At 37.6% G+C, this 27416-nt stretch overlaps 2 protein-coding genes across 5 annotated transcripts in view; both read right to left on the bottom strand.

The window, feature by feature from the left end:
• The window catches only part of FGF2 (fibroblast growth factor 2), a 309364-nt gene that overhangs the window by 73960 nt on the left and 207988 nt on the right, over positions 1–27416 (bottom strand). The gene's annotated exons all lie outside the window — the stretch shown is intronic.
• Positions 1–27416, bottom strand: part of AFG2A (AAA ATPase AFG2A) — a 368869-nt gene that overhangs the window by 233884 nt on the left and 107569 nt on the right. For 3 of the 4 annotated variants that reach the window (XR_009616188.3, XM_060654237.3, XM_060654238.3), the window contains exon 14: positions 4290–4416. The exons of the other annotated variant lie outside the window; for it this stretch is intronic. Coding sequence is in view for 2 of the 3 variants with exons in the window: in XM_060654237.3 (XP_060510220.1) it covers positions 4290–4416 (127 nt within the window). In the remaining variant the exon portion in view is untranslated. The remainder of the gene's footprint in view (positions 1–4289; positions 4417–27416) is intronic. 4 annotated transcript variants of the gene reach the window in all.

The following is a 27416-nucleotide window of genomic DNA, read 5'->3' as shown; positions in this document are numbered from 1 at the left end:
CTCTTCCAGAAAAACTGGAAGGAAAATTAATGCCAGTTTATTACATCCATGAGCTAAACATACTAAGTTAGAAAATAATTCTGAACACTGGATTATTCAGTTATCTCTATACAACTTCCAAAATTTTCCTCAGCTGAACAATCTTTTCCATAGATGACTTAGAGCAGAATTTTAAAGTTCTACAAATTTATTATTATAAGAAAAATAGGTTTATAGACTAGGATGATACTTTACAATAGTAATAATTATTGAAGGCTTATTATATACTAGGCATCAGTACTAAAAGTAATCAAATGACTAAACTCAAAATTATTCATAAAACTAAACTATTCTAAGGTTTGTTTAACACCTGGGAAAGAAGACATGACCATTTCTTAATATTCAACACAAATGCATGAAATGTCATGGACTGGATGGACATTATATTCTTCTAAAGGGGGCACACAAATAACCACCTAACAAAGAACAATATTAAACTCCTACAGTTTGGGCTCTTTATTATTTGAGCATCAATAATAATTTAGCTGTTTGCTATTCTAAAGTCTCTTGATGCTGAGGAAATCCAGATGGTCATCCATCTAAAGACAATGTGTCTACCTGACATTATGCAATCTCATTTATCTTCATCTATCCTTGACATACTGCCATTCTTATGCAAAGTGGACACAAGGGGATAGAACTTCTCTTCACTCATTTATCAGCTGGAAGAGAGGGTAGGGCATAAAAGGTCTATGGAGACTTCAGGATACCACCAGAGACCACAAGTAATCACTTTACTTAGCACAGTGTGCTACATCACAGCTAATGTATTTGACATGTAAATAAGACAAAGCAAGAAAGAGAACAATGTGATTCTTGAGCTATGTGTCTTACTTCCTTTGCTGAATCACCAGAATCCCCAAAAAACTCCAGTTTTAGTTTACCCAGACTATATGAAATTAAAATATTGTCCATAAAAGACACTAACCACACACAACATATGGGTTACACAATGATGTCAATTTCACTCCTCTGGCAGTCCAAGAATTCTACTCCTTTTAACATACCAACTTAAAGTCACCATGACATAGAAGTTGTGGGTTAATAGGCAACAGGATTGTGAAGTATGCTAGCTAATTTACAAGGCCAAACACCTTAATTAAAATTTGGCCAAAGTTATACCAAATATTATTTCTTTGTCACTAGGACAGTCCTTTATTTTTTATTCCAGTTTTAAGCTAATAAAACATCTACCTTTTAGCATCAGTACATGAAATTTACTTTAATTATTTTCTCATCTATACTCTTCCTATTACAGTTTCCTTCAGACAAGGCAGGTAGTGAAAACTGTCTATTTATTTCATAACAAGAAGTTTCCTTTCTTTTTATATTGTCTCTTATGACTGTTTCTGTTTCTACTAGCATCTTCAGGGAACATTTTGAACAAACACCATGTTAAAATCACACATGCACTTAAAGTTTTTTTTTAAAGTACTACTATTAAATAAAGTACTATTAAATAACATACAAATAATGTTCTAAAATAGTTCTTCAGAGGAAAAAAATGTGGAAAGAAAAATGACTTTTGATATAGTACATATCATCTCAGTAGTAATAAAAGTATAATTACAAAAAGTACAATTATGAAAAAAACATTCCACACAAATATGGAATTCTACCTGAAATAGAAAAGAATTAAAATATTTTTTACAAAAATCATTGATAATTTGAAGTATTTTTTTCTGCACAATTACAGAATATAATATACAGAACACTTAGATCCTGGTATAATGTACTAAATTCAAAATTGTACTTAAAAGTACAGCATATGATCTTGAAACTATTCTTATACCACTCAAAAATACTTTTTTCATTTACCAACTTCATGTTTTGCTGTCATGAATAATTTTATTATTTCATCCTTTACAAATTAAACAAATTTTTAAAAATTTGAATAGGAAATTAAAAACCTTTAGATTCCCCTGCCCTAATGAAAATAAGTTTGAATCTTACTAGCAAATACTTTCAGCATCTTAAAACAAATGTCCTCATCCAAAATTAGTTGCTTAAAAAGAAGTTGGATTTCTGGGGTGCCTGGGTGGCTCAGTTGGTTAAGCATCCAACTTTGGCTCAGGTCACGATCTCACAGTTTGTGGGTTAGATCCCTGTATTGGGATCTGTGCTTATAGCTCAGAGCCTGGAGCTTGCTTCAGATTCTGTGTCTCCCTCTCTCTCTCTGCCCCTCCCCTACTCGCGCTCTGTCTCTGTCTCTCAAAAATAAATAAAAAGTTAAAAAAAAGTTGGATTTCTAATATTTAAAACCTAATCAAGGTATGTGTGTGATATACCTAATGTATGCATACATATGTATACATACATACATACAAACACACAAGCATACATATAAGTACACATACAAATATACATACGTTTGTATATGAATAAATAGGTGTTGTGTAAAGCTGCTAAATTTGAGGTAATCTGTAATACAGCAAGAGAAAACTAAACAAGCACCAATCAGGCTGAGTTATATAGCTTGATTTAGAAGAACCCAGAGATCTGATATTTTTTGTCTGTATTTGAGAGAGAAAGGGGCAGAGAGAGAGAGAATTCCATGAGGGGCAGAGAGAGAGAGAGAAGTGGGGCTCACCTGGGGCTTGTGTTTTACCCAAAGTGGGGCACATGTTCACTCAAAGCAAGGCATGAGCCCACCCGATTTGGGACTCGAACTCACAAACGGTGTGAGATCATGACCTGAGCAAGTCAGATAGTTAACAACCGAGCCACCCAGGTGCCCAAACCCGGAGATGTTTATTGTAAGCCCAAAGTTCTGCTTCGAGAAATGTATCTAACATTGATGACATACATTATTAAGAAACCAAAGAAGGGCACTATTAGATTAGGCATTGTAGAGAAGGAAACCTAAGAAATTTTAGAGCTCATTAGCCATGGGGTAACCAGGAGAAAATGCCATAAAAATATGATGTATTCTTACCAGAAGGAAGATGTTTTTTCTGGATTTAGCACCTTTATTTGTGAAACCGAAAGGTAGGATTAGGTAATCTCTAAGGGCTCTTTCAGCCCTTTTTTTTTTTCTTTAATTTGAGAGAGAGAGAGAGAGAGAGAGAGAGAGAGAGAAAATCTTCAGCAGGTTCCATGCTCAGCCCAACATGGGGCTCAACCCCACGATCCTGGGATCATGACCTAAGCCTAAATGAGGAGTCGGACATTCAACCAACTGAGCCACCTAGGTGCCCTCATTCAGCACTTTCTATTATGCTTGCTAAAATACAGTCCTATCTCTTTTTTTTATTTCATAGACATCAGAGATGTCTGAGCATGGAGACAGATCCTATAAATGCTCAGAAATCACTTATCTTCTTATAAAATACTGCATCAGAAAGGAAATAATTTATTAAGGCCCAAAGCTTTCTCACCTGTATTTGATCAACAGGTCTTTACTACATAGTAAAATACCTAACTGGATGAAAGCAAAACTTGCTTTCTACATAAAAGCTCCTTTTATATCTTCAAAAGTATCATTTTTTTCTAATTCCCATTTTTAAAACTGGAAGTCTGTGTATATGTGCACAGGGAGGGAGGGACGAGCTCATAAGGTGATATATATGAAGCAATAATGTGAACAACAAAAAGAAAAATTGGTTCATGCTACAGGAGAAAATTTTTACACTCAATTTAAATCCTTACAAAAAATTTACACATTAAGTACAAATTAGGCATTTAAAATTTAGTGGATTCCCTTTATTAAACTAGACCTAGGGAGAATAAGTGGTAGCAATGGCTTGAAAGAGTCAGTTTTGCTGAGTTTAATGCCATAGCCTAATTTCTTAGAGAGATAAAATCCATGGTCATTTCTATTCTAATCACTCTGAAAGCAACTGCTAGGCCAAGAATTCTAGTAAGTTGTTGATAATAACTTGAGTCTAACTGTTACTAAAAAGCCAGAAATTTACCTTAACATGAAGAAAAATGTTAAAAACTTCTCAACAATAAATCAGATGACAAACAAAAAAAAGAATTTCAGAACTTCAATTCTCTCTCTGAAAGTTTGATGCAACAATGATGGAGGGAAAATTCAAGGGGTTATAAAAGAATTTCATTAATATCAAATCATAAGCAATGAAAACATAAAAGCTTTCCTCTGTTCCCTTTATTTCCTTTAGTTTAAGATTTTCAGTATCCTCAAATTAAAAACTGATTACAAAGTAATCTGACAGAAAAAATAAAACTAACATAATCAAATGATCCAGTTCTTGTTTTCACAGCACTCACACTGCTTTCTTTCTTACCTTGTCTATCCTATCTGGGCGGTTAGTAGCGGCCAAAATTGTCACGTTCTTTAACTGTTCAATACCATCCATTTCCGTTAAGAGCTGAGCCAGAACACGGTCAGCTACATTCCCGGCACCTGAAGAACTGATTTTTAAAAATAAAGTTTTAAAACTCTTTACCTACCCCCAAGTACTTTATTACTTTTAAAAGACTGTATATTATATAATAAAAAGGTTAGGTCTGTTTGAAATTTAAAATGTTTGCTTCAGAATTCATTACTTGTTGAATTACCATATCAAAAAACTAACTATATTCAAATCATTTCTTTTCCTTCATCAACAACCACATTCATTTTTTTCTCCAATAACGAAATATAGAAGGTCTGGGAAGCAAGATATAAAATTTAAAACAGTTCATCAAATACACAGAAAATCATGTAATTTAATCAATATTTACATTTTATATGGCAAATACACTGATAGGAATTGGTAATAAAAAAACTAAAATAAAAACCCATTCCTCACATGAAGTTTAAAGCCTATGTGAAACAAAAAACTCATACCCATAACAAATGGGGTATTTCTGATATACCCTGATATTTCAAAATATTAGTATTTTGGGGGAAGGATGTTAAGATGGCAGAGAAGTAGGGGAACTGGGATTTCCTCATCCCTAAAACACAGCAATATCAAGGTCAGATCACTTGGAATACCAGGAAATGAATCTGCAGAGTGGCAGAAGGATCTCCACAGGTGGAGGGGGACAGCTTGGCAGGACGGAGGTGCGTGTATGTGAATTAGGGCAGATAAAATGGCCTAGGCAGGGAAGGAGGGAACCCCTTCTGTGGAGAGACAAAAGGGAGAAAAAGCCGAAGGGGCTGTGGAATTGCTGTATTGAGTTAGCACAAGAGGAAACCTCTCAGAGCATGACTAGGGAACGAGAAACAGAGAGAGTGCTAGTTTCTATTTTGCAAACAGCATTAGGAGCTGAAGCTCAGAGATCTCAAAAGTGCATGACTTTCTTCTAACCTGAGCTGGTCCTATGTGTGTGCCTGTGGGGGAGGGAGCTGCCCTGGGGCACTGTAGCAATCTCAGGGACACACTAGGAAAGAACAGTCCCCTTCCTTGAGCACTATGGGAAGAGGGTTTATTGCCTCTTCAAGGAGAAATGACCCTGCAGGTGCCAGCCAAAGGCTTTTTATCAGCAGGGCTGAGGGGCACTACACCAGAACAGTGTCCAAAGGGTGCAGGCCCCTTAAGACATTGGGTTTTGAATCCCAGCCAAGGGCCTAGAAAGTGTGGGAGACTGTGGAACAGGGTAGGCTGACCTGCGCTACTCTGTGAGGGCTACATGAACAGCATGCTTTAAGACACCAGGTTCAGTGAGAGGAAAATGGGATGTCACCATTTTTCTCCCCAACACCAACATGTGGAGGTTCAGTGAGCAACACAGCAGCCCCCAATGGAGGCGAGACCTGCTTACAACAAACCCACCGCTCCGTGCCTGGCAACTGGTTACCTACTGGAGGAAAACTGACATTGAGACAACCAGACGGCCGCTCCTCCAGACCGGCACAGCCACCGGTGCCAGCCACCAAGAGGCAACTGTTTTTTGTTTTTGTCTGTTTGTCTGTCACTTTGTCTGTTTGTTGTTCTCTTTTTTCTTTCTACCCTTTTGTTTTCTTTTGGGATCAGGCTCATAGATTCTGATTTGTTTTTTTGGTCAATTCTTATTTTATATATATAAAAAATTTTTTTTTCTGTTTTGTTTGCTTAATCAGGCATTTTTACCTTAATCTTTTCACACCTTTTCTCTTCTTTTTCTTTATTTTCCTTTCTCTCTCTCTGGATTAAATGTTATAGTTCATTTGATTCTCTGCTTCATCTTCTTTTCTCCCTTTGATTTTTCTCTTTATTTTTTTTAAAAATCTTTTTTAATGTTTATTTATTTTTGAGACAGAGAGAGACAGAGCATGAACGGGGTAGGGTCAGAGAGAGAGAGAGAGACACAGAATCCGAAACAGGCTCCAGGCTCTGAGCTGTCAGCACAGAGCCGGCGCGGGGCTCGAACTCACGGACCTTGAGATCATGACCTGAGCCGAAGTCAGATGCTTAACCAACTGAGCCATCTAGGCGCCCCTGATTTTTCTCTTTATATAGGATCATCTTCCCCCCACCTTTCCTTTATCCCAGGGTTACTTCAAGAAACAAATCAAAGCACACCAGGTTGAAGTCAAAACACTCTGCCACGACAAGCAAGGAGAAGCCTTGCAGAGGACTGACCAGTGGGATAGAGCAGCCAAAATGCAACAACAGCAGAGCTCATGCAACACATTCCAAAAACATTTCCTGAAGTGCCAATGTCTGGATAGTGTAGGACCCTTTTTTTAATATAGTAGTACTCACAGGTACAGGACACATAACAAGCTTTTAAAACACATAAAAGACAGGAATATAGCCAAAATGATTAAACAGAAGAATTCTCCTCAAAAGAAATTCCAGGAAGGAATGACAGTCAGAGAACTGTTGGAAACAGATATAAACAATATATTATATGAAAAATATAGAATAACAGTCATAAGACTAATAGCTGAGCTTGGATAAAGCATAGACGGCAGCAGAGAATCTATTGCTGCAGAGATCAAAGACATAAGAAACAGTCATGATGAATTAAGAAATACTATAAATGAGATGCAAAATAAACTAGATGCTGAGACAGTGACAGTAGAAGAAGCAGAGGAGAGAACATGTGAAATAGAAGATAAAATTATGGAAAATGAAGAAGCTGAAAAATAGACGGAAAGGAAATAACTAGATCATGAGGGGAGAATTAGAGAGCTAAATGATTCCATAAAATGAAACAATATCCAAATCATATGAGGTCCAGAAGAAGAAGAGCTGGAAACCAGGGCAGAAGGTTTATTCGAACAAATTATAGCTGAGAGCTTCACTAATCTGGGGAAGGAAGAAACAGGCATCTAAGTCCAAGAGGCACAGAGAACTCCCTTCAAAATCAACAAAAGCAGGTCGATACCATGATATATCATAGTGAAACTGGCAAAATACAAAGATAAAAAGAATTTTCAAAGCAGCTAGGGACAAACGGGCCTTAATATACAAGGGTAGACATAAGGGTAGTAGACCTGTCCAATGAAACGTGGCAGGCCAGAAGGGAGAGGCAAGAAATATTCAATGTGCTGTATAGGAAAAATATGCAGCCAAGAATCCATTATCTAGCAAGGCTGTCGTTCAGAATAGAAGGAAAGATAAAGACGTTCCCAGACAAACAAAAACTGAGAGTTCATGACCACTAAACCAGTCATGCAAGAGATCCTAAGAGGGACTCCTTGAGTGGAATGCTGCAAAGACTACAAAGGACCATAGACATCATCACAAGCACCAGACCTACTGATAACACAATGACAATAAATCTGTATCTTTCAATAATCACTCTGAATGTAAATGGACTAAATGACCCAATCAAAAGACACAGGGTATCAGAATGGATTAAAAACCAAGATCCATCTATATGCTGTCTACAGGAGACCCATTTTAGAGCTGAGGACACCTGCAGATTGAAAGTTAGGGAATGGAGAAACATCTATCATGCTACTGGACATCAAAAGAAAGCTAGAGTAACCATATCTATATCAGACGAACTATATTTTAAAACAAAGACTGTAACAAGAGATGAAGAGGGCATTATATCATAATTAAAGGGTCTATCCATCAAGAAGACCTAACAACTGTAAATGTTTAAGCCCCCAACATGAAGGCACTCAAATGTACAAATCAATTAATCACAAAAATAAATAAATGTGTGGATAATAATACCGTGATTGTAGGGGACTTTAATACTCCACTTACAACAATGGACAGATCATCTAGGCAGAAAATCAATAAGGAAACAATGGCTCTGAATGATACACAGGACCACATGTATTTAACTGATATATTCAGAACTTTTCATAGAAAAGCAGATCACACATTCTTCTCAAGTGCACATGAAACAATCTCCAATACAAATCACATACTGGGTCACAAAAGAGCGCTCAAGTATAAAAAGACTGAGATCATACCATGCATATTTTCAGATCACAACGCTATGAAGCTTGAAATCAACCACAAGAAAAAAATTGGAAAGTACCCAAATACATGGAATTTAAAGAACATCCTATTAAAGAATAAATGGGTCAAACAGGAAATTAAAGAAGAAATTAAAGAATTATATGGAAGCAAATGAACACATGACAGCCTACACTCTTTGGGATGCAGAAAAGGCAGTCCTAAGAGGAAAATACATTTCAATCCAGGCCTATCTCAAGAAACAAGAAAAATCCCAAATACACAACCTAACCGCACATCTAAAGGAGCTAGAAGCAGGGCAGCAAATAAACCCAAAGCCAGCAGAAGAAGAGAAATAATACAGATTAGAGCAGAAATAAACAATATAGAATATATATAGAATCCAACCACAAAATTCAGCAGGTACGCAGCGTGGAGAGGTGAACTTGGGGACAGAGATGCCACGTAGGGCAGGGAGCTGCTTTTCCAGGCAGAAAGAGGACAGAGATGCAGGGGGAGAATATGGGAAAAGCACCCCTCCCCAAAAGCAGCTGGAGAGAAAGTGAAAAATTGGAAACAGCCACAGGGACTGAAGTAAAAAGGGAGAAAGGAGAGGATTTAAATTCCGTTCAGACTATAAACAGGGGGGAATGCAGAGTCTGAAACACCGCAGCTCGATACCTGGCGATGCTCTGGTGGGAAGGGCGAATCCCCAGGAGCAGAGTAGGGTCTGGGAGGTTCTCGGGCCACATGGGGAGAAGCAGTTGAACTGTTAGGAGAACATTTGGTAGAGGCTGTGAGGCCACCTGGGCCAAGCAGACCTCAGAGAATAGCCACATTCATTGGTGCTGGAACAAGGTCATTGGGGGTGAAGCCTGGTGCCAGATGTGTGTTGTGATTTTCCATAATCCCTGAGGCGCTGCTGCTACACTGTTTCATGAACTTTTTCTGGGGCGGGCTGGCACCTGGCTGTAGTCTCTGGGCATCGAAAACAGCAAGATCCCACAAGCATTCCTCGGTGCAGCTGGCACCTGGCTATTGCTCAGTGAGAACCTCCGCAGAGGGGTGGAGCAGGTCAAAGCTGCAGTCCCTCAGAAGTGGGAGGCTGGGGAAGGCAGCCACATCTGAGACAACTCATGGGAGGGAGGTGCTGCTTAGGGCTTGGCTATGGACAGTGTGGAAGTGGGGACTGGATGAAAGCTGAAGACGAAGGATGGGTGCATGATTGCTGATTGGGGAGAACAGAGTTCCGACACTAGAGACTGGGTAGCTGGGTAACGCCATTTTCACCGCTCTTGCGCATGCACGTATGCAACTACAATTGCCACCACAATCCACCTCAGTAGACTAGTAGCACCATCTAGTGGAGAACGGAGCCGTTAAAAAAACCCACCCAACTGAGCCAACCTCACTCTTCAAGAACACAAGTCTCACTGCTTGCTTAGTTGATGGAATAGAAAGCGCTTCATAGTTTGACTTCTAGGGGAAAATGAAGTAATATCACCTATATTTCAGTCTGTTAGCTGGTCAATCTATTCAATTTTCTTTCTTTCCTTTTTTTCGTTTTTTTCTCTTTTGTTTCTTTTCTTTTTCTTGACTACAGAAAGAAAAAATTCATTTTTATTTTCAATTCTTATTAAAAATGTTTTTCTTTAATTATTTTTCTAGTATATTTTTACTTTTGTGTTTATTCAAATTCTATTTTATTTCCATAATTTCATTTTAGTCTACTTTAGTGTATTAATTTTTTCAAATTTTCAAAAGATTTCCTTTCTACCCCCCCCTTTTTTTTCTAATCTATCAAGCCACTTTCAACACCCAGACCAAAATACACCTAGGATATAGCATCACTTATTCGATTTTGGGTGTGTGTGTGTTTAATTTTTTAATTTTAAATTTTTAAATTTTAATTTTTTCCACCTCATTAATTCCTTTTCTCCCTTCAAAATGACAAAACAAAGGAATTCACCCCAAAAGAAAGAGCAGGAAGAAATGACACCCAGGGACTTAACCAACACAGATACAAGCAAGATGTCTGAACCACAATTTAGAATCATGATAACAGGAATAATAGCTGGAGTCGAAAATAGATTAGAATCCCTTTCTGCGGAGATAAAAGAAGTAAAAGCTAGTCAGGATGAAATAAAAAATGCTATAACTGAGCTGCAATCACGAATGGATGCCATGGCAGCAAGGATGGATGAGTCAGAACAGAGAATCAGCAAAATAGAGGACAAATTTATGGAGAATAACAAAGCAGAAAAAAAGAGGGAAATGAAGGCAAAAGAGCATGATTTAAGAATTAGAGAAATCAGTGACTCATTAAAAAGGAACATCAGAATCATAGGGGTCCCAGAAGGGGAAGAGGGAGAAATAGGGGTAGAAGGGTTCCGTGAGCAAATCATAGTGGAAAACTTTCCTAACCTGGGGAAAGACACAGCCATCAAAATCCAGGAAGCACAGAGAACTCCCATTAGATTCAACAAAAAACAAACATCAACAAGGCATATCACAGTCAAATTCACAAAAAACTCAGGCAAGGAGAGAATCATGAGAGCAGCAAGGGAAAAAAAAGTCCTTAACCTACAAGAGAAGACAGATCAGGTTTGCAGCAGACCTAGCCAAAGAAACTTGACAGGGCAGAAAGGAGTGGCAAGATACATTCAATGTGCTGAATCAGAAAAATATGCAGCCAAGAATTCTTTATCCAGCAAGGCTGTCATTCAAAATAGAAGGAGAGATAAAATGTTTCCCAAACAAAAATTAAAGGAATTTGTTACCACTAAACCAGCCCTGCAAGAAACTTTAAGGGGGACCCTCTTAGGGGAGAAAAGATGAAAAAATACATACATACATACGTACATACATACATACATACATACAAAAAGCAACAAAGATTAGAAAGGACCAGAGAACACCACCAGAAACTCCAACTCTACAAGCAATATAATGGCAATAAATTCATATCATTCAGTACTCACTCTAAACATCAATGGACTCAATGCTCCAATCAAAAGACATAGGGTAACACAATGGATAAGAAAACAAGATCCATCTATATGCTGTTTACAAGAGACCCACTTTAGACCTAAAGACACCTTCAGATTGAAAGTAAGGGGATGGAGAACCATCTATCATGCTACTGGTCAACAAAAGAAAGCCAGAGTAACCTTACTTATATCAGACAATCTAGACTTTACAGACCGTATCAAGAGATGAAGGAGGGCATTATATCATAATGAAGGAGTCTATCCACCAAGAAGACCTAACAATTGTAAACATTTACGCGCCAAAAGTGGGAGCACCCAAATATATAAATCAATCATAAACATAAACTCATTGATAGTAATACCATAATAGTAGGAGACTTCAACACCCCACTCACAGCAATGGACAGATCATCTAATCAAAAAATCAACAAGGAAACAATGGCTTTGAATGACACACTGGGCCAGATGGACTTAACAGATATATTCAGAACATTTCATCTTAAAGCAGCAGAATATACATTCTTCTCTAGTGCACATGGAACGTTCTCCAGAATAGACCACATACTGGGACACAAATCAGCCGTAAGTAAGTACAAAAAGATTAAGATCATACCGTGCATATTTTTGGACCACAATGCTATGAAACTTGAAATCAACCATAAGAAAAAATTTGGAAAGGTAACAAATACTTGGAGACTGAAGAACATCCTACTAAAGAATGAATAAGTCAACCAAGAAGTTAAAGAGGAAATTAAAAAGTATATGGAAGCCAATGAAAATGATAACACCACAACCCAAAACCTCTGGGACACAGCAAAGACGGTCGTAAGAGGAAAGTATATAGCAATGCAGGCCTTCCTAAAGAAGGAAGAAACATCTCAGATTCACAACCTAACCTTACACCTTAAAGAGATGGAAAAAGAACAGCAAATAAAACCCAAAACCAGCAGAAGACAGGAAATAATAAAGATCAGAGCAGAAATCAATACTATTGAAACCAAAAAAACAGTAGAACAGATGAATGAAACCAGAAGCTGGTTCTTTGAAAGAATTAAGAAAACTGATAAAGCACTAGCCAGTTTGATCAAAAAGAAAAAGTAAAGGACCCAAGTAAATAAAATCAAGAATGAAAGAGGAGAGATCACAACCAACACAGTAGAAATACAAAGAATAATAAGAAAATATTATGAGCAATTATATGCCAATAAAATGGGCAATCCGGAAGAAATGGACAAATGCCTAGAAACATATACACTACCAAAACTGAAACAGAAAGAAACAGAAAATTTGAACAGACCCATAACCAGTAAAGAAATCGAATTAGTAATCAAAAATCTCCCCAAAAAACAAGAATCCAGGGCCAGATGGAAGATTTAAGGAAGAGTTAACACCTATTCTCTTGCAGCTGCTCCAAAAAATGCAAAACATGCACCCCCATGTTTATAGCAGCACTATCAACAATAGCCAAAGTATGGAAAGAGCCCAAACTCCATCGATGGATGACTGGATAAAGAAGAGGTGGCATATATACACAATGGAGTACTACTCGGCAATCAAAAAGAATGAAATCTTGCCATTTGCAACTATGTGGATGAAACTAGAGGGTATTAAGCTAAGCAAAATTAGTCAGAGAAAGACAAAAATCATATGACTTCACTCACATGAGGACTTTAAGAGACAAAACAGATGAACATAAGGGAAGGGAAACAAAAATAATATAAAAACAGGGAGGGGAACAAAACATAAGAGACTCTTAAATATGGAGAACAAACAGAGGGTTACTGGAGGGGTTGTGGTAGGGAGGATGGGCTAAATGGGTAAGAGGCATTAAGGAATCTACTTCTGAAATCATTGTTGCACTATATGCTACCTAATTTGGATGTAAATTTTTAAAAAAATAAAAAAAAAAAAAAAGAAATTAAACTAGAAACCAATAGCAGAATGACATTTGGAAAATTACAAAATACATGGAAATAAAAAAGTCACACTTCTAAAAACTATGTGGATTGAAGAAGAAATCTGAACAGAAATAAATTTTAAATAAAAATAAAAATACAACTAATCAAAATTTGTGGGATGTAATAAAAGTAGTACTTAAAGAGAAACTTATAGTATTGAATGCATCTTTTAAAAAAGAAGAAAGCTCTAAAATCAATAATCTAAGGATCTATACTTTAGGAACTAAAAAAAGAAAAGCAAATTAAATCCAAAGTAAACACAAGAAAAAAAATAGAAAAATTAGATCAAAAATAAAATTGATAACAGGAAGTCAATAAAGAATATCAACAAAAGCAAAAGCTCATTCTTTGAAAACATCAATAAAAATAAGCTTATAGCCAGGATTACTAAGAAAAAGAAGAGAAGACCCAAATTACTAATGTCAGAAATGAAAGAAGGAAAATTGACAAACCTCTAGCCAGGCTTCTCAAAAAGAAAAGGGAGATGACCCAAATAGATAAAATCATGAATGAAAATGGAATGATTACAACCAATCCCTCAGAGATACAAACAATTATCAGGGAATACTATGAAAAATTATATGCCAGCAAATTGGACAACCTGGAAGAAATGGACAAATTTCTAAACACCCACACTCTTCCAAAACTCACTCAGGAGGAAATAGAAAGCTTGAACAGACCCATAACCAGAGAAGAAATCGAATCGGTTATCAAAAATCTCCCAACAAATAAGAGTTCAGGACCAGATGGCTTCCCAGGGGAGTTCTACCAGACATTTAAAGCAGAGATAATACCTATCCTTCTCAAGCTATTCCAAGAAATAGAAAGGGAAGGAAAACTTCCAGACTCATTCTATGAAGCCAGTATTACTTTGATTCCTAAACCAGACAGAGACCCAGTAAAAAAAGAGAACTACAGGCCAATATCCCTGATGAATATGGATGCAAAAATTCTTAATAAGATACTAGCAAATCGAATTCAACAGCATATAAAAAGAATTATTCACCATGATCAAGTGGGATTCATTCCTGGGATGCAGGGCTGGTTCAACATTCGCAAATCGATCAACGTGATACATCACATTAACAAAAAAGAAGAGAAGAACCATATGATCCTGTCAATCGATGCAGAAAAGGCCTTTGACAAAATCCAGCACCCTTTCTTAATAAAAACCCTTGAGAAAGTCGGGATAGAAGGAACATACTTAAAGATCATAAAGGCCATTTATGAAAAGCCCACAGCTAACATCATCCTCAACGGGGAAAAACTGAGAGCTTTTTCCCTGAGATCAGGAACACGACAGGGATGCCCACTGTCACCGCTGTTGTTTAACATAGTGCTGGAAGTTCTAGCCTCAGCAATCAGACAACAAAAGGAAATCAAAGGCATCAAAATTGGCAAAGATGAAGTCAAGCTTTCGCTTTTTGCAGATGACATGATATTATACATGGAAAATCCGATAGACTCCACCAAAAGTCTGCTAGAACTGATACATGAATTCAGCAAAGTTGCAGGATACAAAATCAACGTGCAGAAATCAGTTGCATTCTTATACACTAACAATGAAGCAACAGAAAGACAAATGAAGAAACTGATCCCATTCACAATTGCACCAAGAAGCATAAAATACCTAGGAATAAATCTAACCAAAGATGTAAAAGATCTGTATGCTGAAAACTATAGAAAGCTTATGCAGGTAATTGAAGAAGATATAAAGAGATGGAAAGACATTCCCTGCTCATGGATTGGAAGAATAAATATTGTCAAAATGTCAATACTACCCAAAGCTATCTACACATTCAATGCAATCCCAATCAAAATTGCACCAGCATTCTTCTCGAAACTAGAACAAGCAATCCTAAAATTCATATGGAACCACAAAAGGCCCCGAATAGCCAAAGTAATTTTGAAGAAGAAGACCAAAGCAGGAGGCATCACAATCCCAGACTTTAGCCTCTACTACAAAGCTGTCATCATCAAGACAGCATGGTATTGGCATAAAAACAGACACATAGACCAATGGAATAGAATAGAAACCCCAGAACTAGACCCACAAACGTATGGCCAACTCATCTTTGACAAAGCAGGAAAGAACATCCAATGGAAAAAAGACAGTCTCTTTAACAAATGGTGCTGGGAGAACTGGACAGCAACATGCAGAAGGTTGAAACTAGACCACTTTCTCACACCATTCACAAAAATAAACTCAAAATGGATAAAGGACCTGAATGTGAGACAGGAAACCATCAAAACCTTAGAGGAGAAAGCAGGAAAAGACCTCTCTGACCTCAGCCGTAGCAATCTCTTACTCGGCACATCCCCAAAGGCAAGGGAATTAAAAGCAAAAGTGAATTACTGGGACCTTATGAAGATAAAAAGCTTCTGCACAGCAAAGGAAACAACCAACAAAACTAAAAGGCAACCAACGGAATGGGAAAAGATATTTGCAAATGACACATCGGACAAAGGGCTAGTATCCAAAATCTATAAAGAGCTCATCAAACTCCACACCCGAAAAACAAATAACCCAGTGAAGAAATGGGCAGAAAACATGAATAGACACTTCTCTAAAGAAGACATCCGGATGGCCAACAGGCACATGAAAAGATGTTCAACGTCGCTCCTTATCAGGGAAATACAAATCAAAACTACACTCAGATACCACCTCACGCCAGTCAGAGTGGCCAAAATGAAGAAATCAGGAGACTATAGATGCTGGAGAGGATGTGGAGAAACGGGAACCCTCTTGCACTGTTGGTGGGAATGCAAATTGGTGCAGCCGCTCTGAAAAGCAGTGTGGAGGTTCCTCAGAAAATTAAAAATAGACCTACCCTATGACCCAGCAATAGCACTGCTAGGAATTTATCCAAGGGATACAGGAGTACTGATGCATAGGGGCACCTGTACCCCAATGTTTATAGCGGCACTCTCAACAATAGCCAAATTATGGAAAGAGCCTAAATGTCCATCAACTGATGAATGGATAAAGAAATTGTGGTTTATATACACAATGGAATACTACGTGGCAATGAGAAAAAATGAAATATGGCCTTTTGTAGCAACATGGATGGAACTGGAGAGTGTGATGCTAAGTGAAATAAGCCATACAGAGAAAGACAGATACCATATGGTTTCACTCTTATGTGGATCCTGAGAAACATAACAGAAACCCATGGGGGAGGGGAAGGAAAAAAAAAAAAAAAAAAAAAAGAGGTTAGAGTGGGAGAGAGCCAAAGCATAAGAGACTGTTAAAAACTGAGAACAAACTGAGGGTTGATGGGGGGTGGGAGGGAGGGCAGGGTGGGTGATGGGTATTGAGGAGGGCACCTTTTGGGATGAGCACTGGGTGTTGTATGGAAACCAATTTGACAGTAAATTTCATATATTAAAAAATAAAAAATAAAAAAAAAAAAGAAAAGAAATGAAAGAAGGGATATCACTACAGATCCTATGGACTTTAAAAGTTATTTAATAGATTTACAGTTGACCCTTAAACAGGGGTTTGAACTGCACAGGTCCACTTATATGCATATTTCTTTTTGATACATTAGTACCTCAAATGTACATTCTCTTGATTTTTTTCTCTACCTTACATTATTGTAAGAATAGAGTATATAATACATATAATAGACAAAATAGGTATTGATGAACTGTTTCTGTTCTCAGTAAGGCTTTTGGATAACAGTAGGCTATTAGTATTTAAGTTTTTGGGGAGTCAAAGTTATATGTAGATTTTGAACTGCATGGGGGTCAATACCCTTAACCCCCGTACTGTTAAAAAAATCAACTAAATTATAAAATAGAATACAAGAAAAATTTTATGATCACATATTTGATAATTAAATGAAATGACAATCTGCCAAACCCACACAAGGAAAAAAAAAAAAAAAAAGACAACCTGAGTGGGACTATATCAATTAAAGAAACTGAATCAAGAATTAATAAGCTTCCAGGTGCCTGGGTGGCTCACTCAGTTAAGTATCTGACTTTGGCGCAGGTCAGGATCTCCTGGTTCCTGAGTATTAGTCCTGCTTTGGGATGTATGCTCTCAGCACAGAGCCTGCTTCAGATCCTGTCACCATCTCTGTCTCTCCTCCTGCTTGCATGCATGTGCACTCTCTCCCCAAAATAAATAAACATTTAAAAAAAAATGATCTTCCTAACAGAAAGCTTCAGACCCTGGAGGGTTTACAGTAAACACTAGCAATCATTCAAGGAAGAAATTTTAACAATTCTCTACAATTTCTACTGGAAGATAGAAGTAAAGGGAGTACTTATTAAATCATCCTATGAGACCACCATTATCCTAATGCTAAAACCAGACAAAGACATTACAAGAAAATTACAGACCAATAACTCTATAAATATACAAAATACTAGCAAACTGAATTCAACAATGTATAATAATGTATGTATAATCCAATGATGTATAAAAAATTTGTACATTCTGATGAAGTGGGATTTATCCCAGGTATACAATGTTGGCTCAACATTCAAAAATCAATGAATGTAATCTAACACATTAACAGGCTAAAAGAAAACAAAATCACATAATCATATCAATAGATGTAGAAAAAGCATTTGAGAAAATCCAGCACCCAATCTGTGCATGATAAAAACTCTCAACAAAGTAGGTTTAGAGGGAACATATCTCAACATAATAAAAACTATATATGAAAAACACACAGCTAACATCATACTCAATGGTGAAAAACTAAGAGGTTTTCCTCGAGATCAGGAACAAGACAACAAGGTCCACTATTGCCACTTTTATTCAACATAGTACTGGAAGCCCTATCCACAGCAATCACACAAGAATAAGAAATAAAAAGCATCCATATTGATAAGAATGGGTTAAACTGTCACTATAATGATACTATACAAAGAAAACCCTAGAGACTCCATCAAAAACTATTAGAATAAATGAATTCAGTAAAATTGCAGGTTACAAAATTAATACACAGAAATGTGTTGGATTTCTATACACTAATATCAAAGTAACAGAAAGGGAAGGAAACAATGCCTTTTACAGTTGCACCAAAAAGAATAAAATACCTGGAAATAAACTTAACTAAGTGAAAGACCTGTACTCTGAAAACTACAAAACATTGATAAAAGAAATTGAAGATAACACAAATAGATATTTTATGCTCCAGGACTAGAAGAACACATAATGTTAAAATGTCCATACTACCCGAAGCAATCTACAGATTTAATGCAATTGCTATCAAAATACCAACAGCATTTTTCACAGAACTAGAAAATAATCCTAAAATTTGTGTGGAACTACACAAGATCCTAAATAGCCAAAAAACCTTAAGAACAAAGCTAGATGTATCACAATTCTAAGATTTCAAGATATACTACAAAGCTGTAGTAATCAAAACAACATGGTATTGGCAAAAAAAACAGACACATAGAACAAGAGAACAGAATAGAGAACCCAGAAACAAACTCTTTATATGGTCAAGTAATCTACGACAGAGGAAACAAGAATATACAACGGGCAAAAGACTGTCTCTTCAATAAGTGTGCTGGGAAAACTGGATAGCAAAATGTGATAAAACGAAATGACCCCTTTCTTACACTATACACAAAAATAAACTCAAAATCGATTAATAATCTCAATGTGAGATCTAAAACTGTAAGACTCCTAGGGAAAGAAAAACACAGACAATAATTTTTAAAAATTTTTTTAATGTTTATTTTTGAGAGAGAGAGAAAGCATGAGTGGAGGATGGGCAGAAAGAGAGGGAGACAGAGGATCTGAAAGCAGGCTCTCTACTGACAGCAGAGAGCCCAATGTGTGGCTCAAACTCACGAACCATGAGATCATGATCTGAGCCAAAGTCGGACGTTTAACTGACAAGCCACCCAGGCACCCCAAGACAGTAATTTCTCTGATATTGGCCATAGCAACATTTTTCTAGATATGTCTCCAAAGGCAAGTGAAATAAAAGCAAAAATAAACTACTGGCACTACATCAAAATAAAAAGATTTTGCACAGTGAAGGAAACTAACAACAAACCAAACGGCAATTGAATGGGAGGTGATATTTGCAAATGATACTGAATGAGAGAAGATATTTATAAATGATAAGTAATGATACTTGTAAATGATAATATTTCTGATACGTGTTAATATCCAAAATATATAAAGAACTCATAAAACTCAACACCAAAACCCCAAACTAATCTAGTTAAAATGGACATTTTTCCAAAGACATACAGATGGCCAGCAGATGTATGAAAAGATGCCCAACATCCCTAATCATCAGGGAAGTCCAAATCAAAACCACAATGAGATATCACCTTCCACCTGTGAGAATGGCTAAATCAAAAAAAGAAAGAAAAAGTATTGGCAACAATGTCAATAAAAAGGATCGCTTGCATGCACTGTGGATGAGAGTATAAATCGGTATAGCCACTGTGGAAAACAGTATAAAGCTCCTCAAAAAATTAAAAAAATAGAAATATCGTATGCTCCAGTAATTCCACTACTGGGCATTTATCCAAAGGAAATGAAAACACTAATTTGAAAATATGTATGCACCTCTATGTTTATTGTAGTGTTATTTACAACAACCAATATATGGAAGCAACATGAGTGTCCAACAACAGATAAATGGATAAAGATGTGGTATAAATATGTATACACATGCACACTCACACACGTGAATGTTATACAGCCATGAAAAAGGTGCTATATGTGACAATATGGATGGACCCAGAGGGTAGCTTATGAAATGAAATAAGTCATAGAAAGACAAATACTGTGGCACCTGGGTGGCTCAGTTAAGCATCTGACTTCAGCTCAGGTCATGATCTGACAGTTTGTGGGTTTGAGCCCCACGTTGGGCTCTGTGTTGACAGCTCAGAGTCTGGAGCCTGCTTTTGATTCTGTGTCTTCCCCTCTCTCTCTCTGACAGCCCCCCTCATGTTCTCTCTCAAAAATGAATAAATGCTAAAAAAAATTTTTTTTAAAAGAAAGACAAATACGATGTGATTTTACTTATATGTGGAACCTAAAAAACAAAAAACAAAACAAAAACAATAACAAAAAAATGAATAAACAAATAAAAAGCATAAACAGGCCCAAAATACACAGAATCAACTGGTGGTTGCCAGAGAGGAGGCGGGGGCTGGGGGGGGGGGGGGGGGAGGGTCAGGCAAAATAGGTGAAGGAAAATGGGTAAAAGAGAGTGGGCTTCTAGTTATGGAATGAATCAGTAATGGAAATAAAAGGTACAGCATAGGGAATACAATCTATGATTTTATAATAGCATTGTATAATGACAGATGGTAGCTACGCTTGTGGTGAGTGGCATAACATACAAAACTTGTCAAATCATTATAGTGTACACCTGAAACTAATGTAACACTCTATGGCAAGTTTACTTCAATAAAGATATATATGAAAATATCCAACACCCAGTTATGATACAAACACAGCTAATTAATAATAAAGAGAACTTCCTCAACATGATAAAAACAATATCTACAAAAAACCTATAACATCATACATAATGGTGAAAAACAAAAAACTTTTCCACTAATATCAGGAACGAGGCAAAGATGTCCCCTCTCACCAGTCTTTTTCAACAGTGTACTAGAAGTCCCAGCTAGTCCAACAGGACAAGAAAAGGTAAGAAATGGTATACAGATTGGGAAGGAATAAATAAAACTGTGTTTTCCTGCAGGTGAATAAAGCATCAACAAGAAAAATTTTCTCAACAAATACTGCTAGAACTGGACATCCACGTGCAAAAAAAAAAAAAAAAAAAAAGGATCTAGACAGAAACCTTACACCACTCAGAAAAATTAACTCAAACTGGATCACAGATCTAAACACAAAATGCAAAACTATAAACTCCTAGATAGTAACAGAGAAGAAAATCCAAATGATCTTGGCTATGTTGATGACTTTTTAGATACAATACTAAAGGAATGATCCATGACAGAAATAATAGCTGGACTTCACTAAAATTAAAAACACCTGCTCTTCAAAAGACACCAACAAAAGAATGAGGAAACAAGCCACAAGCTGAGAGAAAATATTTGCAGAAGACATGTCTCATAAAGGACTGATATCCAAAATATAAAAAGAACCCTTAAAACTCAAAAATAGGGGCGTGGGTGGCTCAGTCGGTTAAGCATCCAACTTCAGCTCAGGTCATCATCTCATGGTCCATGGTTTCGAGCCCCACATCAGGCTCTGTGCAGACAGTGCACAGTGGGCTTGGGATTCTCTCTCAAAATTATATCATATTCTACATATTCTATTTTCCTGCAAACAATATTCTGCATGTTTAAAATTCTAGCTACGTTGTCCAGCTGACCATAATACTTGGTAATTAAACATTTGAAGGGTCTATAAAAATCAGAGATTTCTTAGATTTCTTGCTTACCTTGTTGGGCTGCCTCAAAAATAATCACAACAAAATCTCTGATTCCCATAAATAAAAATTAAACTCCCCTGATTTGATAAACCATTTGCTGGCAGAATTATGAAAACTCAGTTTATATTCCATTTGCACAAGGCAGTTTATCTGTGCCTGACCTAATAGCCTCAGGAAAATGGAGAGCTTTGATTTCTCAGACAAGATGTGAGGGGAAAACCTTCATAAATAATGATAAAAAATACCCACTGTTCATTGAGTATCTACCTCCCAGATACTGTGTTAATAACAAATGACACAAAGAGGCATCAACATGGTGGAGAAGTAGGGGGGCCCGGAGATCCCTTGTCCCTCAAGCACAGCAGTATTGAGGCCAGAAGACTTGGCCCAGGAATCCACACTACAGAGTGACAAACATCTCCAGGGGCCCAGAGGGACAGATTGGCAGGCCATAGGTCCATGACTGTGAATTGGGAGAGACAAAATGGGCGGTGTAGGCATGGAGGGGAGGGATACCCTTCTGTGGAGAGACAAAAGGAAGATAAAGAGAGGCTGTGGAAGTGTAAGATTGTATTTGGCCAGGACAAAAATCTCTCCAGACCACAGACCAGGGAACAAAAAAAAAAAAAAGAAAGAAAGAAAGAAAGAAAGAAAGGGAGAAGGAGCCAATTTCTAACTTGCAAACAGTCTTAGGAGTAACGATCCAGGGTTGTGGAACTTCCTCCAGACCGAGGTCTGCTGTCCTATGCACATGCCTGGGGAGGAGGAGGGGCAGCCCCAAGCTCAGTAGTGAGCTCAGAGATACAGTGGGAGAGAGCAGTTCCCTCCCTTGAGTGCTGAGAAAAGAAGGTATATAGCTACTTCAAGGACAAAAGACCATGCAGGCTCCTGCCAGCCAGAGCCCTTTGTCAGCTGGATGGAGTGGCACTATTCCATAACCAGGGTGTGCAGAGCAGGATCCTTTAAGACAATGGGGTTTGAATCTCAGCAAAGCTCCTGGACGGCCAGGAGACTGTGGAGCTGGACAAACCAGCCAGATCACAGCCTCACAGTGCTGTGAGGACAGCCTGAACAGTGTGATTTAGGTCATCCAGTCCAGGGAGGAGAGACTGGGGTGTGGCCATTTTTCTCTCCATCACCAACACAGTAGGGCTCCAGGGAACAGGACAGTGGGTACCCACTGGAGGCAGACCCACTTATACCAAACCCTGCCCCTCCATGCCTGGTAACTGTGTTATCTACCAGAGCTAGACTGACACTGACCAAACAGAGGGCCCCTCCTCCACACCAGCACAACCACCCATTCCAAGGCACCATCAGATATTGGTCCAGCAGTTTTGCATTTTCTGATTTGATTCTTGGTCAATTCTTATTTTACATATATATTTTTTTCTTTCTTTTTTTGTTTTCTTCCTCTTATTTCTCCCCTTCTCTATTCTGGTTGTTGGTTTGGTTAAGCAGGTATATATTTTTTAATCTATTCTTTTTACACCTCTTCTGTATCTCCTTCTTTATTATCTTCCCTTTCTCTGGATTAAACCATATGTATAGTTTCTCTGATTCTTTAGCTGGTCAATTTTTACTTTTCTTCTTCCCCACCCCTGTCATTTCTCTCTTCATATGGGATAAGGCTTCTTCCACCACCACCCTCCTTTTAAATTTTTTCCATGGTTACTTCAATGAACAAGTCAAAGCACACCTGGTGGAAGGTCCAAACCACAACTGCGAGTAAGGAGATAAAGCAACCAGAGTCATAACAACAGACAGTACCCAATACACTCCAAAAACACATCCTGAAGGGCCAGGCCCTAGACAGTATATGACCCTTTCTTAATATAGTAGTGTTCACAGGTGCAAAACACATAACAACCCATTAAAACATGTAAAGGACAGAAAACTAGCCAAAATGACAAAATGGAAGAATTCTCCTCAAAAGAAATTCCAGGAAGAAATGACAGGTAGAGAATTGCTCAAAACAGATATAAACAATATATTTGAGCAAGAACTTAGAATAGTTGTAAGATTAATAGCAGGGTTTGAAAAAAGCATGGAAGACAACAGAGAATCTATTGCTACAGAGATCAAGGAACTAAGAAATAGTCAAAGAATTAAGGAATGCTGTAAATGAGAGGCAAAATAAACTAAATGCACTAACAGCAAGGATGAGGAAGCAGAGGGGAGAATAAGTGAAATAAAAGATAAAATTACAGAAAATGTGAAACTGAGAAAAAGAGAGATAAGAAAATACTAGACCATGAGGGTAGAATTAGAGAACAAAGTGATTCAATGAAATGTAATAATATCTGTATCATAGGAGTTCCAGAAGAAGAAGAGAGAGAAAGGGCCAGAAGGTTTATTTGAACAAATTATAGTTGAGAACTTCCCTAATCTGGGGAAGGAGGCAGACATCAAAATCCAGGAGGCACAGAAAACTCCCTTTAGAATCAACAAGAATAAGTCTTCACCACATCATATCATAGCAAAACTAGCAAAGTACAAAGATGAAGAGAGAATTCTGAAAGCAGCCAGGGACAAATGGGCCTTAACCTATAACGGTAGACACATAAGGGTAGTAGCAGACCTATCCACTGAAACTTGTCAGGCCAGAAGGGAATGGCATGAAATATTCAATGGGCTGTATAGGAAAAATATGCAGCCAAATATCCAGCAAGGCTTTCATTCAGAATAGAAGGAGAGATAAAGGCTTTCCCAGACAAACAAAAGTTGAAGGAGTTCATGACCACTATACCATCCCTGCAAGAGATCCTAAGGGGGATGCTGTGAATGAAATGCTGCAAAGAACACAAAGGACCTGAGACATCATCACAAGCATGAAAGCTACAGGTAACATGATGACAGTAAATCTGTAGCTATATCTGTATTTACATTACTCTGAATGTAAATGGACTAAATGCCCCAACCAAAAGACACAGGGTATCCGAATGGATAAAAAACCAAGATCAATCGATATACGGCCTATAAGAGACTCATTTTAGACCTGAGGACACCTTCAGATTAAAAGTAAGGGGATGAAAAACCATCTATAATGCTACTGGAAGTCAGAAGAAAGCTGGAGTAGCCATACTTATATCAGACAAACTAGATTTTAAACTAAAGACTGTAACAAGAGATGAAAAGGGCATTATATCACACCTAAGGGGTCTATCCATCAAGAAGAGCTAACAATTGTAAATTTTTATGCCCCAAACTTGGAACACCCAAATACATAAATCAATTAATCACAAACATAAGCAATCTTACTGATAATAACATGGTAATTGTAGGCTACTTTAATACTCCACTTACAACAATGGACAGATCATCTAGGCAGAAAATCAATAAACAAACAATGGTCTTGAATGATACACTGGACCAGATGAACTTGACAGATACATTCAGAACTTTTCATCCAAAAGCAGCAGAATACACATTCTTCTCGAGTACACATGGAACATTCTCCAAGATGGACCACATACTGGGTCACAAAACAGCCCTCAATAAATATAAAAGAATCTATACCATGCATATTTTCAGATCACAATGCTACAAAACTTGAAATCAACCACAAGAAAAAATTTGGAAAGCCTCCAAATGCATGGAGGTTAAAGAACATCCTACTAAAGAATAAATGGGTCAACTAGGAAATTAAAGAGGAAATTAAAAAATATATGGAAGCAACTGAAAATGAAAATTCGACAGTTCAGGGGTGCCTGGGTGGCTTGGTCGGTTAAGCGTCCGACTTCGGCTCAGGTCATGATCTCACGGTCTGTGAGTTTGAGCCCCGCGTCGGGCTCTGTGCTGACAGCTCAGAGCCTGGAGCCTGTTTCAGATTCTGTGTCTCCCTCTCTCTCTGCCCCTCCCCTGTTCATGCTCTGTCTCTCTCTGTCTCAAAAATAAATAAACGTTAAAAAAAAAAAAATTAAAAAAAAAAAAAAAAGAAAATGCGACAGTTCAAACCCTTTAGGATGCAGCAAAGGCAGTCCTAAGAGGAAAATACATTGCAATCCAGGCCTATCTCAAGAAACAAGAAAAATCCCAAATACGCAACCTAACCTCACACCTAAAGGAGCTAGAAGCAGGGCAGCAAAGAAACCCCAAAGCCAGCAGAAGAAGAGAAATAATAAAGATTAGAGCAGAAATAAACAATATAGAATCCAAAAAAACCCAAAAAACAAAAAACAGTAGAACAGATCAATGAATCTACGAACTGATTTTTTTTTTGAAATAAACAAAATTAATAACCCCCCAGCCAGATGGCTCAAAAAGAAGAGAGGACCCAAATAGATAAAATCATGAATGAAAGAGGACAGATCACAACCAATACCCTCCCTAGAGATACAAACAATTATTAGAGAATACTATGAAAAATTGTATGTCAACAAACTGGACAACCTTGAAGAAATGGACAAATTCTTAGACACCCACACACTACCAAAACTCAAATGGGAAGAAACAGAAAATTGAACAGACCCATAACCAGCAAGAAATTGAACTGGTTATCAAAAATCTCCCAACAAATAAGAGTCCTGGGCCAGATGGCTTCCCAGGGGAATTCTACCAGACATTTACAGCAATGTTCGAAAAAAGAGAAACAGAAGGAAAGCTTCTGGACTCATTCTATGAAGCCAGCATTACCTTGATTCCCACACCAGACACAGACCCTGCTATAAAGGAGAATTACAGGCCAATATCCCTGATGAACATCAATGTGAAAATTCTCAAGAAGATACAAGTAAATCGAATTCAACAGTGTATTAAAAGAATTATTCACCATGATCAAGTGGGATTCATTCCTGGGCTGCAGGGCTGGCTCAATATTTGCAAATCAATCAACATGATAAGGACCATATCCTGTCAATGGATGCAGAAAAAGCATTTGACAAAGGGGCACATGGGTAGTTCAGTCAGTTGAATGTACAATTTCAGTGCAGGTCATGATCTCAATGGTTTCTGAGTTTGAGCCCCACATTGGGCTTACTGCTGTCAGTTTGTCATTGCAGAGCCCACTTCAGATCCTCTGTCACCCTCTCTCTACCCCTCCCCCACTTGCGCTCTCCCCAAAATAAATAAATATTAAAAAGAAAAAGAGGAAAAATCATTTGACAAAATACAGCATCCGTTCTTAATAAAAACCCGCAAGTCAGGATATAAGGAACATACCTTAACATCATAAAAGCCATATATGAAAGGCCCCAGCTAATATCATCCTCAGTGAGGAAAAACTGAGAGCTTTCCCCTGAGATCAGGAACATAACAGGGGGGTCCACTCTCACCACTGTTGTTTAACATAGTATTGGAAGTCTTAGCCTCAGCAATCAGACAACAAAATGAAATAAAAGGCACCCAAACTGGCAAAATAGAAATCAAACTTTAACTTTTTGCAAATGACATGATACTAGACATGGAAAACCCGTAAGACTCCACCAAAAAGCTGCTAGAACTGATATAGGAATTCAGCCAAGTCGCAGGATATAAAATCAACGTACAGAAGTTAGCTGCATTTCTATTACCAACGATGAAGCAACAGAAAGAGAAATCGAGAAATCAAGCCCATTTACAACTGCACCAAGAAACATAAAATACCTAGGAATAAACCTAACCAATTATGTAAAAGATCTGTATGCTGAAAACCATAGAAAACTTATAAAAGAAACTGAAGAAGACACAATGAAATTGAAAAACATTCCGTGTTCATGGATTGGAAGAACAAATGTCAATATGACCCAAAGCAAT

Source organism: Panthera onca, chromosome B1 (genome assembly GCF_046562875.1).
Source record: "Panthera onca isolate mPanOnc1 chromosome B1, mPanOnc1 haplotype 2, whole genome shotgun sequence".
NCBI classification, from domain to species: Eukaryota; Metazoa; Chordata; class Mammalia; order Carnivora; family Felidae; genus Panthera; species Panthera onca.
The sequence above is the reverse complement of the archived record's forward strand: the minus strand, read 5'-3'. Positions and strand labels throughout refer to the sequence as shown.